Source organism: Papio anubis, chromosome 7 (assembly GCF_008728515.1).
Source record: "Papio anubis isolate 15944 chromosome 7, Panubis1.0, whole genome shotgun sequence".
Taxonomy (NCBI): Eukaryota; Metazoa; Chordata; class Mammalia; order Primates; family Cercopithecidae; genus Papio; species Papio anubis.
The window spans coordinates 30,459,587-30,477,594 of NC_044982.1; the positions used below are offsets into that span (position 1 = coordinate 30,459,587).

At 37.1% G+C, this 18,008-nt stretch overlaps 1 protein-coding gene across 10 annotated transcripts in view; it reads right to left on the bottom strand.

Moving 5' to 3' along the window:
* GPATCH2L (G-patch domain containing 2 like) overlaps positions 1 to 18,008 on the bottom strand; it is a 63,333-nt gene that overhangs the window by 13,249 nt on the left and 32,076 nt on the right. For 4 of the 10 annotated variants that reach the window (XR_002523434.1, XR_004184853.1, XM_017961381.3 and 1 more), the window contains one exon: positions 5,299 to 5,393. Coding sequence is in view for 5 of the 10 variants with exons in the window: in XM_017961381.3 (XP_017816870.1) it covers positions 5,299 to 5,393 (95 nt within the window). In the remaining 5 variants the exon portion in view is untranslated. Of the gene's footprint in view, positions 1 to 1,687; positions 4,502 to 5,298; positions 5,394 to 18,008 lie in introns of those variants that run through there. The other 6 variants (XR_004184852.1, XM_017961384.1, XM_017961383.1 and 3 more) reach the window with 5 other exon arrangements.

Genomic DNA, 18,008 nt, shown 5'->3' on the forward strand with positions numbered 1-18,008 from the left:
AACACAGATACTGGACTCTAAACCCCACGCTCTTCCTGCCACAACCCATTCCTCCGACAGGGCAGTGTTACCAATAAATATATACCATACAACAAGGAAAATGGCAGAAAAAGAGCACAATCAGGCCCAATATTTTTCCGTAAGATCACTAAAGACATTCTGGACAGGAGACATGGCTTGTGCAGAGCTGCCCTGTATACTTCAGAACACTCACCGATCTGGATCCTATCTGCTGAATGCCAGGAACATTCCCCAGTCATTGTGACAAACAAACATTTACTTCACATTTCCAAATGCCCCTGAGCGGAGTGGCACAAACCATCATCTCCACCCACTCTGCTAAGAACAAATATATAGTAAAATATGGCAAAACCTAGGAAAGTTTGGATTTTACCCTGTCACCCAATAATTCCACTCCCAGAAATGTAACCTAGAACAGTAATTTTCAAATTGCGGGTCACAAAATCAATTTAGTGGGTCATGACCATTACTTTTTTTTCTCAATGAAAAAAATTGAAAGTATCAGCACGCACCCAGGATTTATTTCAGATTTACATGTGCAACCAACACACATATTCAAACATGAATTTCTTATTGTGGGCTAATGTAAAAATATCTTGAAAGCTGTTACTCTAGATACAAGAGTTTCTTGAGGGCAAAAGCTTTCAAACATTTTGGAACTTCACCAGAGCAGCAGGAAATACATTTGACAACTCAAATCTCTCTCTCTCTTTTTTTCTCTCATACACACACGCACTCACAACAAACTCAGGCACACATACTCACTCATATTTAACTGGTAATAAATTTCAAAAAACTATACCTACATGGTCACCAAACTGCAGTGAAAAAAGCACTACCCTAGAAAAACTTTTTTTTTTTTTTTTGCTATTTTTTACTACAGTAAAATACACATAAAATTTGCTATCTTACCCATTTTTAAGTGTACAGTTCAGTTGCATTAAGTACATTCATACTGCTGTGTAACTATCACAACTATTTATCACCAGGACTTTTTCATCATCTCAAATGGAAACCTCGTACCCATTAAACAATAACTCTCCCCATTTCCCTCTTCCCTTGGCCCCTGGCAACCACTATTTGTCTTTCTGTTTCTATGAATTTGACTATTCTAGGCAGCTTATAAAAGTGGAATCATACAATATTTCTCCTTTTATGTCTCACTTATTTCACTTAGCAAATGTCTTCATCCAATTTGTAGCATGTAGCAGTTTCATTCTGAACAAGAAAGCTTTCAAGCTACATAATATTCTGTTGTATGTATACAGCACATTTTGTTCATCCAGCAATGGACATGTGACTTGTTTCCATCTTGACGATTGCAAATAATGTTGCTGTAAACAAGGTGTGCAAAAATCTATTTTGAGTCTCTGCTTTTCATTCTTTTGGGTATATGCACAGAAACAGAATTGCTGGATCATATGGTAGTTTTATGTTTAATTTTTTGAGGAATTTTTTTTACATACTGTTTTCCACAGCAATGCACAATTTTACCTTCCCACAAGTACTGCACAAGGGTTCCAATTTCTCCACATCCTCACCAACACCTGATGCTCTCTGTTTTTGATACAGCCATCCTAATGAGCGGGAAGTGGCCTCAAAGAATGTTTGCACTTGTTCTCTCAGAGAACAGTGCAGTATTTTCCATAATAGCATAAAACAGGAATACGGTCCAAATGTCCATCAAGAACATTTAATTACGGTATATTAATCATATTCATACAATGGAATACTATATACATGGCAGCTGAAAAATAGATTTTGGCAGGACAAAGCATGACTGAATCTCAAAAACAGAACCGGGTGAAAGCTGCAACATAAAATATGACATACTTTGATTCCATATACAAGGGTTCAAAAACACAAAACTAGACAATATATTGCTTGAAGATACATATGTCTGCTAAAACTACTTGAAAAAAACCAAAAGAATAACAAACGATAAAAAACAATCAGAATAACTTTTACCTCTGAGGAGAGCAGGGAGATTTTTAAAGAAGATTTTAACTTTTGAAAAAAGAAAATTTTAACTTTTTCTTAAAGTGAACGGTAGGTACATGGATATTTGCTGTATTTTCTTTACTCCTTACATATCTGCTATAAACGTTCTTTTATACCCATTCAATGTTTACTAAGAAACATGTTTAATTTTAAAAAACATTTAAACTTTAAAAAGAGACAGTGGGCAGTAAGAATTTGCCCTATGACTCCCGAGAAAAGGGACATCCTAAAATGGAACTACTGAATCCAACCATGTGGTTAGAGTACATCAGGAATCACTCTGCTTCACCTTTAAGATTCTAATAATTTATTCTTACAACAAATAACTAGTGGGTTTGTTCCACGGGCTAGGTATTCATTTAGATGCTAGGGGTACAGTAGTGAGCAAAACAGATACGCAGTCCTGCTCTTGTGAATGCATCTGACAATCCATTTGACAATTCAAATCTCTCTCTCTCTCTCTTTTTCTCTTATGTCACTGACCTAGTATTTGAAACCTGATGTAACTAATTAGCAGATTAACTATTCGGTATCCTTCTGAATGATACTCTAAGCACACATATCCTATCCCAGAAAGAGAAAGGTCAGAAAAAGTTTTTGGGATAGCTAAAATATACTCACACAAATAGCTGGGTTCTCAACAGAATTTCTGATCACCTCAATTCCGCTTTATCAAAAGCCATGTGTTTACTTTTTGAAGGATTGGAATCTGCATGCCGATGGCTCTGATCTACCATTCTGATGAAGAAAATCATTTCAAGAAAACGAAGTCTGGTTTTCATCTGGGTTTATTACGTTTTTTACAGCTACTTAGTCTCAAATTTTGGAGAAGATAATCCATTTTTTTTCTTTTCTGAGTACATTCTTTAAGAGCATATTCAGCTAGTTCACTTCAGCATGAGGGAGACACTTGCGGGAAAATCCCTGTTCTGGTGTATCAAGTCTCAGAAGCAGGTTAGCATGCTTGCTCACTAAGATCCAGGATGGAGTTCTGTGCAGTAGACACTTGCAGGCTAGAAAGCCATAAGGAGGGGAGAAGGAAGATACAAAGAAAATAAAGGTGCTACACTTTCAAAATGGGTCTATTTAACAACCCTATGGTCATTTATGGTCTTTTTCCTTGGCCTTTTGTTACTATTAGTACAAAAAGACAAGGAAGACATACTGTTTCTTCCTGCTCTTCACCTCTATACCCTTATTAATATCTTTAAATTCAGTCAATTTCAACTCAAAACTTTCTACCAGTGGGGGAGGGGAAGAAAGGGAAAAGATTTGTGGCTGCATGTTTAAGAAAGAAGCTGAATTCATCACAGTGACAGGGGAGAGTGTTGGCAGAGATCTGAGCTATTTATTCTTTTAGGAAAATCCTATAAAGAATGACACAAGGAAGCCTCTATCTGCAGTCTTGTTCATCACACTGGTGAAGAGTCCGATAACAGATGTATGCAGTAGCGTGATTTAGTGCCAGGAGCTGGCCCCTGATGTGTATTAATACAGCGGCAAAGCGGAACGCACCTCTCTTCATCACTCATTCCCATAAAAGAGGTGGAATCCGAGATGGCCTGATGTTAGGCAGAGCAAGCCCATTTGTTCTACTGACTGATGGCACAGACTCAGGCTATGTCCTTCACCTCCATGGGGCACTCAGGTTGTGGGTAGAAAAAAAAGAAAATGCTCAGTGAAGCAGGGCTTAGTCAACAAGTGAGAGAAGAGGAGCTGGGCTCAGGAGGGGAAATGTTTAATGCTCAAGTCTTGTTTAATACCCACCCACACACGCGTACATTTCCCAACCTGAATATGGAATGAGGATTTTAAACTCTTCCCAATGGTTTGTTCCTCTCTTATAAACAATTAAAAGCTAAAACCAGAAGCTAGATATTAAGGAGGAAAAAAAAGAACAAAAAGATAAAAGAGGGGTGGTTTTCTTTTAATGCTTCCAATACCATAGACTGAATGAGGATCTGAGTTTTGATGCGGGGTCATAGTCTGGACTTGATCCTATTGTATATAAAAAGAAGAACACCTGCAGTGCTCGAGAGGACAGCTCTAGAGTCACAGGGAAACTGGTCTGATCTTGGCTCTGCAATTTATCAACCATGTGGCCTCAGGGAAGTGATTTAAGCCTTGGTTTTCTCATGTGTAAACTGGGAATAAAAACAGCGTCTACCTTACAAGGCTGTTGCAAAGATTAGGTGAAATAATGTTTACAAAGTGTTCAGCTCAGGGCCTGGCCATGTGGAAAGTACTAAAAAAAAAAAAAAAAAAAAAAGGTACTATAATCATCAGACCTGTGATGAAGACTGTCCAGTATGAACCATCATCAAGCAGACATCACAAACAGAAGCTCAAAGAGGACAATTTCACAGTTCACCAAAACTTACTAAGTCAAGGTAGAGGATAGGGCTCCCTCCCCATCTGTCTGAGGTTTACTCTCTATTCAGCTTTCAACTGCTCTGATCTATATAATAGGTAGCATTTTCTAAAGAAAATAAAATATTCAATGACATATTCAATATCCAGTTTTCTCACAGAAATATTAATAAATACATAACTCTCCCCTTTTTTTCATTGAAGGATAACATACACACAGTGAAGGACATCAACCCTAAGTGCACAGCTCCAGATTCTACCTATGTAAGCAGCCATATACCCCACCAAATTCATCATATGGAGCACTGCCAACAGCCCAGAAGGTTTTCTTGTGCCCTCTCTTGGTCACTGCTCGCCCCGCCCCCCACCAAAGATAAGCACTATTTTGGCTTCTACCAATTAGTGTTAGTTTTGTTTAAAAAAAAAAAAAAAACCTGAAAAGTTTTAGCCTAAAAAAGTTTTTAATTAGGAATGTCATGACCAATAAAATATTAGCATTCCACTTATAAAAGCAGTGAGAATGTACTGTACTATATGCAAAATAAGAAAGTAAATAACCCCGTGTGACTGCCTGACTGCTGATTGAACTGCCACCTCACCTGGACTTTCATTAACATGGACCTAATTTCCTGTCTGTGCTAAAACAAAAGCTCAGATGACTGGAGATTGCTGATAGTGGAATACAGGGTTTCAAACTCTAGATAGTCATGTAACAGTGAAAAAGCATAGACTTCAGAGTCAGCGAGAACTAGGCTAATTATTTCTTGTAGTCTCAGTTTTCCCATGTAAAGTGGGAAAAAAATGATCTACACTATCACAAACATTACATGAAAAGGTATACGAAATACATACTTTAGTGCCTGACACACGGTACATGCTCAATGAATGATAACTGCATGTAATCACCTGCACTGGGGCTAGACAAAGATGCTGTGGCCACTGGTTTCCGCTTCCTCTTGATGTCACGTGAACATGGTGGTCCCCAATGTACATTTGCCTGTCTGCAGATGTAAGAAGAGGAAAAAGGTTTGAACTTTTTAATTCTTATTGTAAGACATTACATGTAGCCCAGTTTAAATCCTTAACCCATTACAGACATAAATAAAATGGGCACCGTCTTTTGCCATTAAGCATTGGGACAACATTATTCAGAATTAATAATAACTCACTCTTTATCCACAATACACACCCATTCTAAACTTTTTACGTGATTTCAGTGTAGGAGGCATTCAAGATTAATTTCAATAAATATGCGTTGCATTACATGCTTATTTGTATACAATTATTTTTCATAAAAACTATAACCACAATTGTTCTAAACTCACTAATGAAATACTTACTCCCAAGAGGTAATATATTGAAAAGTTTAATGCTGCAAGAACACAGATATTTGCACAGAATTTTAATAGGAAGTTTAACCTCCTGCCATGTAAATCTGAATTTTTAATACTGTCTACATCACAAGTTAAGTAAGTTTGGCTTCTGTGACTTTTAAAAATACTAATTATGTTTTTTATTTTACAGGCAAAAAAAGAAAATAAAAATATTAATTATGTGACAATATGTTCCTTCATCTGAATATTCAGCTTATTTTAAAAGCAAATGATTCTGTGAAAGACAATGGGCTTAACACTGAACTAGCTGGTATGCTATTTTAGTTCACCACTGTTCCCCCAAGAATGTATTGTACTGTATGCAAATTAAGAAGTAAAATAAAAATCTTTACGTATGTTACAAAGTATTCAGCTCAGGGCCTGGCCATGTGGAAAGCACTAAAAAAAATCTTTATGTATGTAAAGATTTTGTCCCTCTCAAACTAGACAGATCCTGCCCCTGATTAAAGACCAAAATGAGTCTCATCTTTACACAAAGTGTTCCCTTGAACATTTGGGGCCTCATCTACCATGAAGCAATGTTTAACTGGTGTGCATATATCTTGCTTCTCTGATGAAACAAGAAGGCTTAATCTCTTTGAGGTTAAGAACAGGGATCTTGAGAACAAACTTTATTTACACTTCTTTGATAATTTTCCAATGATCTACCAACCTTGGCTCAAGGCACACAGGCGATCCTCATCAGCTGTTGATTAAAACTGCTATGAATGAATAAAAGTTCTAAAAATCAAATGGCCAACTGAATGAACACTTAAAAGTGGTTAAAATAGTAAATTTTATATTATGTACATTTTACAATTTAAAAAAACTAGCCAAAGTAAATAACATATAAAATTATACCAGATAAACTCCTAATCAGTAGTCCCAGCTGAGGATCAAGACCCTTAGTAGTTTTAAAACTGGAACCTCAGACAAACCTAAGAAAACCTGGTTAGCAAGGCAACAAGACAGCTGGTGAGCGGACAAATTTTTTGACTCAGAAAGCCCCCAAAATAACTTGCACAGTTGAAAGGGGTGCATGCATGCATGTGCGCGCATGCACACACGCACACACACACACACTTTCAATTCTCTAAATAGCAAAAGCTTAAGAGTCAATTCAATTTATAAATAGGAAAACATAAGAATTTGATTAAAATCCTAACAAACTAGGAATGTGAAGAATGTTACAGGCTGAGATTTATAATACAAAGCCAGTGGTTTGGAAAATTCCATCCAAAGCACCTTTTATTGATCACTCTGTCCTGTACAGAAAATTAAGTCAAATACCTCATGAATAATTAATTCTGAAAGCCCAAATAGTTAATTCTAAATAGCTAATTATAAATGTGTAAAGTAGAGAAAACACTTCCTTTTTCATACCTTGCCTTGCAAAAATCCTGGGAATAAGTCTAGGGAGCATGCTGATTTAATAACAAATTAACATAGAGGACAACATCAAAGGTAGACAGGACTTCAGTCTGAATGGAGTGCTGGTAATTCCCTTTGAAGTCCAGACACAAGCAGAAAATAAAGTTGACATGACAAAATTGTGTTTCTCCTCAAAACAGAAATGTGGAACACATACAGCATCCATCTTTTCCACAAACATGGGACTTGAGTACAGACCCAAACTGAGACTATCCAAGCACTCTGATCTTATTCAATCATCCTTATCCTCAGGCATGATTCAGAAGGAGAAACAAAGTCAAACAAAGGCTAACATAGTCATGTATAGTCATGCTTTTTTCCTCTTTATCTGAAGCTCATTAAAGGAACCTCCAAAGCTTTTCAGAAAAAATGTTGACACCATTGCTTCAAGCTAAACCATGTTACTGTTAGACATCAGGATGGTGGCGCTCTACAGCAGTGGCGAGGGGGAAGACAGGCAGAGAAAGAGGCACAGGGAGCTTCTGGGGTTCTTCTGATAATGCTCTTTTTCTTCATCTGGATGCTTGTTACTTGACTGTAACTTTGTGACTGTTCATTGAGTGTATATTTCTTTGTACTCTTCCCTGTATGTTTATCCTTCAATAAAAAGTTAATTAAAAACATTGCTTCTTCAAGATCACAGTTTACAATATGCTGAGTTTCATGAGACAGACGCAAAATGAGAAGCATAAGTACTCAACAAGTATATTAAGATATTAATTCTTGGAGTATCAACTTGAGCTACACAAATACTGCCTTTTATTTGCCCCCATCCATCATTTTCACCATTTTGCATACTTGACATGTGTCAGTAACATGGGAAAAGGCCCATATTATCAACTGTTTTATGGATCTAGTCAGTACTACTTATCTCACACTTTCAAGGAATGATAGTGTCATTTTGGAAGTAAAAAAAAAATTTATGCACTACAATGTTTAAGTTTTTAACAACTTTTAATGGAAATGCTTATTTACTTTAGCAAACTGCGAATAAGTATTACTTACCTATTATTACGCACACAGGTTATTACACTGCAACATCTTAGGGTGTTATTGGGGGTTCAATGGCTCAGGTGGTCCTTCCACCACCCTGCTCCTCTAGGCGATATTGTTTAGCCTTCAGGTCAATTGTCTCTACATTAACTGACCCTTGACTGTTATGCCTCCAGCATATTACTTCTCTCTGTGGTAAATGGTCTACTTCTACCACCCCATTCCCACCTCTAACTGTTGTCTTGAATATCCTAAATCCTTCAGATTTTGTAAATTCCTCTGGTTACAACAGGAGAGAACTGAAGACTTTCTAAGAAATCAGGTAATGAAGTTTGTTAAGTGAATTATTTTATTGTAAAAGTAATGTACCTTTGTGGACTATTTCCTTTCTACTAAGCAGTTTTGTTCACTAAATTTTTACTGAGCACCTACTCTTGCCAAGCACTGTACTAAACACTAGGAATATAGTGATAAACAAGTGACAATCTCTGCCTTGATGGATCTTATAGTCAAGTTCTACCTGCAGCCGTGCAGCTTTTCAGATTACAGAATATGAATAACAAAGAAACAAGGGTATCAATAAAGAGAAGGTACGTTCATTTTTAAAACTCAATTTAAATGATCCTTCCCTCTTAAAACATTTCTCTTAAGACACATTTCGAGGTTGGAGAGCTATTTCATAGGAGGTAGAATAACATCATATCTTAGCAGTCAGTATACGAGGACATTTTTCTCTATGTCCCTTCCTAGACAAGATTTGGGGAGGGAAGAAGAGAAACGATCAAACTGTTATAATAGGACAGTAAGACATTTTGCTTCTGTCTTGATTTTAAGCGAACATTAGTACTGCTAGAGTTTACAGCTTGGGAAAATCTATTTTTCTATGTGAAAGCCCCATCCACTTGGAAAGAACCCTAGAGGACAAAGGAGGAAGAGGACCCAGAACAAGCCTGCTACACAATGGAATACTATTCAGGCATTGAAAAAAAAAAAAAGAGTAAATCCTGCCATTCACAGCCACATGGATGGAACCAGAGGACATTAGGTTAAGTGAAAACAAGCCAGGAACAGAAAGTTAAACACCATCAGTTCTCACTCATAAGTGGAAGCTTAAAAAAGTTGATCTCATAGAAGTAAAAAGTAGAACAGAGGATACCTCCGGCTGGGGTATGGGAAGGGAGGGATAGAAAAGGATTTATTAAAAGATATAAACTTAAAGCTAGATAGGAGGAATAAATTCTAGCATTCTACAGTACTGTAGGGTGACTATAGTTAACAATTATATATTACACAGTTTCAAATAGCTAGGAGGATATTGAATGCTTCTAACAAAAAGAAATGATAAATGTTTTGAGCAGATGTATATGCTAATGACCCTGATTTAATCACTACATATTGTATGTATTGAAATGCCACTGTATACCCCATAAATACGTACAACCATTATGTGTCAGTTTTTTAAAATAAAATAAAAATTTAAAAAGAAGAACTAAAAAAAAAGAACAAGCCTGGGGAAAAGAAGAAGGAAGCTGGGTGCTTAGAGCAAGAGGATTCAGAGGCAGGAAACAGAAGCTGTCATGCAGCATGGCACGTCCAGAATATTAGCACAGCCCTGCTCAGGAGTAAAGAATACTACCATGTGTGGGGCTGGCAGGGCTGCCTGTATTATTTTGGGGAACCTTAGCATGTGGGTAAGGCAACTGCTACAGCTTCGGCTTCCTATCGAAGAGGAAGTTCCAGTTTTTTGTTTATCCCCAAATAATTCCAGATCATCAAGGGTTGCAGACATAAAAAATTAAAGAAGGGAAGGAAAAATAAAGAGGTTGACCACCTCTCCAACCCCATTTTCATTTAGGGGTACTTAACAACCACTTGGCTCCTTTTCTTTTTAACGTGTTATTTATTTAATGTGTGTTATTTTACTTTGAAAGCATCACTGTTTACTCTCAAAATGGAAACTAAAAGAGGGACAAAAGCACAAACGCAGTAACAAAAAGGATAAAAAGAGTCTAAGCTTCTCTTTCTCACCAACACAGAGACCCTTCCGGCAAGTAGAAAGGGTAAAAGACTAACGAGATATTTCAAAACTATTTTTCAAGAGTAGTATACGGTTGTTCTTGGGTTGCAAACCATGTAATATATTAGGGGAAGTGATCTTTCAATTAGGCATAGTGTATAAAAGGCTAAGTATTAAGTTAAAGTCTCCACCAAGTTAACTTAATTCTCAACTGGAGTGGCAAATGGTTATCAGAATTATATAAGGAGCTTTTACTAAATACACATGTCCCTATCAAGATCCTAATTTAGTAGGCTGGGCAGGAGTGGGAGGAGAATCAGTAACATACTTATTTTTAAATTTTTCCCTGGGTAATTCTGATAAGCACCTACCTACTTTGAAAATTACTGAGTTGAAAAATCTACCAAATTCCCAGAGTCAACCTAGTCAATAATGCAGATCTAACTATTCAACCTAAAGAATAATAGAATGATTAAATTAATATACACTTAGATAAAAATACTATTCCCCAGTATATACGCAATTAGAGAAAAGACAGGCTATGCCTTTTCTGTTTCATCTGATCAGGGCCTCAGGGACAGTCTTCACTCAGGCCAGTAAAACCTGGGGCATATGCTTCTTTCACAGTGTAAGTGTGGGATCAGTACTTCCCCTAAGAGTGTGGTAGTTTCCCCACTGTGGTGGCATTTGCCAGGGCAGAGTTGGAAGAAAGAGCACTAAAAGCAAAAAGTACACTCTTTTTAAAAAAATTCTTATCCCAGAAAAAGTCACTAAATTCTTATTGTGTGAAGGTGAATGCTGAAGATTAACAATTAATGGAAAGAGGATTCTTTCTATCCAAGCATAAACACAACATTTCTGTTTTCTTTTTTACTGCAGGTAACTGAAAGATCAGGTGAGTTGTTAAAACTGCAGTGTTACTTAGGAAACTGGGCAGATCACTATGTCCTTGGGGCAGGAATGTACTTTTAGGGAAAAAAAAATACTTTGAGAAATACATGCATGTTTAATAGAACCAATGTTGGCAAAAAAATAACTGAAGTGACTGCTTTAGATTTGGAACAAAGATGTTTAGAGTCACTCCTATGGAGAGAAAACAGTCTGTCTGCCAATGGCAAGCTAGTTTAAGGAATAGTTCACCTTCAAAAATCACTCATTTTTAAAGTTAATGAAAAGTTCATTTTTTTATATAGAATAAAAATCCTCAAAAAACTGGGTATGGAAGGAACATACCTCAACATAATAAAAGTCATACATGACAGGCCCACAGCTAGTATCATACTGAATGGGGGAAAACTGAAAGCCTCTCTTCTAAGATTAGGAACATGGTAAGGATGCCCGCCTTCACCACTGTTACTCAATTTAGGACTGAAAGTCCTAGCTAGAGTAATCAGACAAGAGAAAGAACTAAAGGGCATCCAAACTGAAAAGGAAGAAGTCAAAGTATCCTTGTTTGTAGATGATACGAATTTATATTTGGAAAAACCTAAAGACTGTACCACAAAACTATTAGTAGTGATAAACAAGTTCAGTAAAGTTGCAAGATACAAAATCAACACAAAAAAACAGTAGCATTTCTATACGCCAAGAGTGAACAATCTGAAAAAGAAATTTAAAAATTAACCCCATTTATAGTAGCCACAAATAAAATTAAATACCTAGGAATTAACTTAAAGTAGTAAAAGATCTCTATAATGAACATATAAAATATGGATAAAAAAATTAAAGACACCAAAAAAATGGAAAGATACTCCATGTTCATGGATTGAAAGAATCAATACTATTAAAATGTCCATACTACCCAAACCAATCTACAGATTCAATGCAATTCCTATCAAAATACCAATGACATTCTTCACAGAAACAGAAAAAGGAATCCTAAAATTTATATGGAACCACAAGAGACCCAGAAGAGCCAAAGCTATCCTAAACAAAAAGAACAAAACTGAAGGAACCACATTACCTAGCTTCAAATTATACTACAGAGCTACAGTAACTGAAATAGCATTGTACTGGCATAAAAACAGACACACAGACCAATGGAACAGAACAGAGAACCCAGAAACAAATCCACACATGCAGAGTGAACTCATTTTCAACAAAGGTGCCAAGAACATACACTGGGGAAAAGACAGTCTCTTCAATAAATGGTGCAGGGAAAACTGGATATCCATATGCAGAAGAATGAAACTAGATCCCCTATCTCTCAGCATATACAAAATCAAATCAAGTAGATTAAAGACTTAAATCTGAAATCTCAAACTATGAAACTACTATAAGAAAACACTGGGAAAAATCTCCAGGACATTGGTATGGGCAAAAATTTTTTTAGTAATATCCCACAATCACAGCAACCAAGGCAAAAATGGACAAATGGGATCACATTGAGTTAAAAATCTTCTGCACAGCAAAGGAAACAATCAACAAAGTGAATAGACAACCCACAGAATGGGAGAAAATACCTGCAAACTACCCATCTGACAAAGTGTTAATAATGAAAATATATAAGCAGCTCAAACAACTCTATAGAAAAAAAATCTAATAATCCAATCAAAAAATGAGCAAAAGATTTGAACAGATATTTCTCAAAAGACATACAAGTGGCAAACATGCATATGAAAAGGTGCTCAATATCACTGATCATCAGAGAAATGCAAATCAAAACTACAATGAGATATCATCTCACCCCAGTTAAATTGGCTTACATCCAAAATACAACTAATAATGCTGGTGAGGATGTGGTGAAAAGGTAACCTTCGTACACTGTTGGTGGGAATGTAAATTAGTACAACCACTATGGAGAACAGTTTGGAGGTTCCTCAAAAAAACTAAAAATAGAGTCTTTTTTGACTCTATTTTATGATCCAGCAATCCCATTACTGGGTAAATACTCAAAAGAAAGGAAATCAGTATATCAAAGAGATATCTGTACCCACAAGTTTGCTGCAGCCCTGTTCACAATAGCCAATATTTGGAAGCAACCTAAGTGTCCATCAACTGATGAATGGATAAAGAAAATGTGGTGCATATACACAATGCAGCACTATTCAGCCATAAAAAAGAATGAGATCCTGTTATTTGCAACAACATGGATGAAAAATGGAGATAATTATAATAAGTAAAATAGACCAGGCACAGAAAGTCAAAAATTACATGTTCTCACTTATTTGTGGGATCTAAAAATCAAAACAATTGAACTAATGGAGATAGAGAGTAGAAGGATGGTTACCAGAAGCTGGGAAGGGTAACGAGGGTGGTAGGGAATGTGGATAGTTAACATGTACAAAAAAAATTGAAAGAATGAATAAGATCTACTATTTGATAGCACAACAGGGTGGCTATAGTCAATAGTAATCTAACTGTACGTTTTAAAATAAAAGAGTAAAATTGGCTTGTTTGTAACACAAAGGATAAATGCTTGAGGGGATGGATATCCCATTCTCCATGATGTAATTATCATGCATTACATGCCTATATCAAACCGTCTCTTGTACCCCATAAGTATATACACCGACTATGTACCCACAAAAATTAAAAATTAGAAAGTTAATAAATTTCAGTGTAAAAAGGGTATTTGTTTTCTATACTTTTTCTTTAACACAAACAAGTAACACCAGGAAAAAATTTGATGTTTCTAGGGACCAAAGGTCATATATATCATATATTCCAATTATTCTCCTTAATTACTAATCTGTTCACCTCAATTATTTTTAACAAAAATTTATGGAGGCCTACCCAATGTAACATACTATGCTGGATGTGCAGAGGGAGATAAAAGATGACTGAGCTGAAGTCCTGTCCCCAGGAGCTCACAACATAGTAGGAAGGCCAATTTCTAAAGAAAGAATTAATACTCCGAGACACTGAGTTGTAATCAGAGAACAAGTAAGTGCTAGGGTAAAAGGAGAAAAAGGAGGATTAAATCTAGGGATTTAATCCCTAGATTAAATGTGCGACTCCTTTCTCACATGCGATTTTACCTTTAGGGTTTACTGACATTTATTAAGCAGTCAGAACGGGAAATATTTTCAGACTTGCACCTGGGAAAAGATCTAGGCCTATGGCACTAGGAGCAGCTAGGAAGGAAAAAAAAAAAAAAACCACTTCACAATTATCATAGGAAACAGAGGAGGCTTATCTAACAGGACGCGATCCTAGCAATTCCACTAATGGTTTTCACTTAAATCTAACCCTCAGTAGTCTGTGACAAACTGCTCACCGGCACCTGAAAATTCTCCCTAATCTAATTCCCTTAGTGGGGCTAAAGTAGGCATATCATGAAGCTGTTTCATGCCACCCATAAGGGTTGAATCATTTCACATCAGTTGGAAAGATGGGTATGTTACAATGGAAAAACAGAGAGACAGAGAAAATGCTTTCATCATTCCACTTAGGCAGTAAGATGCCAGCCAGCTGACAGCCACTGTCAATGAGACCCTCCAATAGAGGACAAAAGATTCAAGAACTGTGTACTATACAATGGGCAGTTCCAATAGGCTTGGGCAGCCTTATAGACAATACCACAGCAGAAACATTGCTTCACACATGGCCCAAACTAAGGCACTAAAGAGGTGAGAAAGCAACACTGTACTTCACAGCATCAACAGATACAGGACTAATAAAAGGTTCCTTCCCCCAAGCCCTGAGGTAAAACCTCAGGCTGTTTATTATGGCTCCAAAGGTCAAAATTAATAGCATGAAGTGAGTCTTCTTCTTACTCTTTGAAACTCCTTGTCAAGTGGCACAGCCAGCTGGGCACACAACTCTGATATGTAGATCATAACGTTTGGGAACACATAAAATGAATTACAAATGAGCTCAGCCTATCCTATTTCAACTCTCTAATGGGCAGGAAGGTCTCTCTGTCTCTCTTTTTTTTTTAACCCCAACTCTGTCCAAATGCCTCCTCTTATAGACCATTTGAGGCCATTTAAGCACCTCAAGAATCTGTATTGCATCTAATTAGCAAATGACTCTGGAAGCCAACTCAAAGTTTTTAAAATTGCAGTTATCCTAAGGACAGAGTAGGGCAGTAACTACATAACAAAAATTTACCAGGATGCTAAATATTTACATATATTATTTCATTTTGATCCCCACTCAACCAATTTAAAAAGTATTGATATTTCCATTTTAAAGATGTAGAAATTGAGGTATAGGAAGATTAAGTCATTTGCCTGGGTGAAGCCAGGATTCTCACCCAGGTCTGCCTGACACTAATATCCACACTCTTAATCTCCTACCACCTATGCCAATGGTCTATGAAGAAAGTAGAAGCTATGAAACTTTTCATCCATTCATTAAGAAACATGTATAATATTTGCATACCAGGCTGATATCTGCCATCCTTACTGCAACTAAAAATAAGATTTCCCAAAGAAAAAATAGTTTATTTACAAAGGAAGCTGACCTATATGAAAAGAAGATATCAGTACTTTGCTATTTCAGAGCTTAAAGAAAGAATAAATTAAAATGGTAATGCATGACCAAATTATCTTCCAAAATAAAGGAAAGGTCACTACAAGTTGACCTTTCCTTTGAGTTGGAGAAAACTAAAACACTGCCATGAAAAGTTTTTGCACTCAAAAACTGCAACTGGTGACTTATGCATCACACAGATGCAACTGACCTGTATGTAGCAATTGATAAATCCTACTTATCGTTTTCTTTGGTAATAACAGTAAGAAAAACTATCCTTCACAATCAACAAATCTCTCATTTTGGGAAAAACTGCTTGCAGCACTAGTCTCCTTATTACAAGTTTGTGACTGTGCCCTTAACAATACCACTGCCTCTACCAGAACGCCAATCACACCATCTGCTGTTTGAGCAGCAGCAATTCTTAACACCACTACCAAGTATTAAACCTTTAACAGCAAATCCCAATACTAGCAACCAAAACAACCAAACCAAAACAGTTGGTTTATGGATTTCACCCACACGGCCAGCCAACAATCCAACTATCCATACAGCCACCTGACAAAACTCTGCCCCCCCATTTATTAAGAACTATGTGCTGGGCACTGTGCAGATACTAACACTCTTCTTTACCTGCAGTAGGTTCTCCAAAACTAAAAGAAGTCCAGGGGTCTACCTCCCACAAGGAATGGTGCATACCATACCAAAGCACAGAGTTCGTGCCAATTATGAAATGGGAGCCCCTATTAAGCAAATGACAAAGCACCAGTCACAAACCCATATGCATTTAGGACAACAGTTCTTAACCCTGGCTGCACATTAATCACCTAGGGAGCTTTAAAATAATGCCAATGTCTAGGCCTCATTCCAGACCAATTAAATCAGAATCTCTGGAAGTAGGGCCCAGCATGGATATATTTTCTTAAAGCTTCTTAAGTGATTCCAACTTGCAGCCAGGGTTGAAAACCACCAAGTTAACTATTTCCAGAGTGGTATTCCTGAAATCCATAAATCTATTAGATGGTACAAAGACCACAAACCCTCCCATCCACTGCACCTGTCATCTGGGCTGTATTAAAACGATACATCAATAAAATGTTATTTTAAGATTATGGTCCAATTATTTATTTGTTTATAGCAATGAAATACTAAACAAGAGAGGATTTTAGGTCATGCGCCATCCTCCCAATGCCCGCCGCTCCCACCTATTCTGAGAACCAGAAAGGCATACGGTTCTAGCAGGGAGGAAACTGTTGAAAATCCCTTCCTCTTGCTTGGGAGAATGGAATTGGCAGTGTCCAGGCAAGAAGCAGCCTCAGCTCAGTAACCTGACAGGAGGGAACCTTCATAGTTCAGGCATGATTATTGAACTCTTTGTGCTCTTAAAGGAGAGTAATTATAGGCATGTGAAAAAAGGGAAGCACTCCCTGAGGAACTCTTCCTCACATGCTTCCCAAGAGGCAACAGGGCCATTAAAAATTCCATGATGAAGAGGAAAAACAGCCTGGGAACAGCCAGGAGGCAATACAGCAAATTAATACACCAGCCCTCCTCGGGGAAAGCTGTGATAAAACAGGAAACACTTCTCTTTGCAAAATAAAATTATACCACTAATGATAACATAGTCGCCACACACACACACACACACACACACACACCCCATGCTAATGATGCATGTGAAATTTCCAATGCTGTCCAGATGCTTTGAAATAAATGTTTCCCTACTACAAATAAAATGGGACAAGAAAAAGATACAATTTCCATTCGAAACAGTTTTTAGTATAGTCTTTCACCTGCTTCTTCCGCCACTTACTCCTTCACACTCCTCCTTGGTGCCAGGCTTTTGCTAAATGATCCACTCTTTGCAAAGCCTACTGCCCCGTTCTGAATCCAGTCTCATCAGTCTGCCACACTGGACCTAAACGGTTCCATCCTCACTAACCCCCTGCTGGGGAGGAACTATTACAAAGGAGTGACCAGTTGCCCTGAGAGCTCAGTATGTCATCATTCACATTTTCTAAACATTGCATAGAAGTCACTTGCGCTGATCATTTCCTATGGAGCAGTGGTTGCCAAGTTTTATTGATGTGCACCCTCACGAGTAAAAAATCTGAAAAAAGATGATATGTGTAGTACATACACATAAAATATAAATACATGCTACTAGACACAAATGTACAATTTAAAACAAAAAAAATTTGAAGGATCAGCTATCAATAAATGTAAGTTTAAAAATGTACCTCCCCTGTCCCAAAAAACCTTCATGTATGCAACCCACTTGGTATCTATTGCCCTGGGTATGATGTCTAGAAGTAAGGACAAAGAGGATGTATGATTATCCACATTCTCTCTCCTTTGCTTTCAGCAATGGTCCAAAACAATAA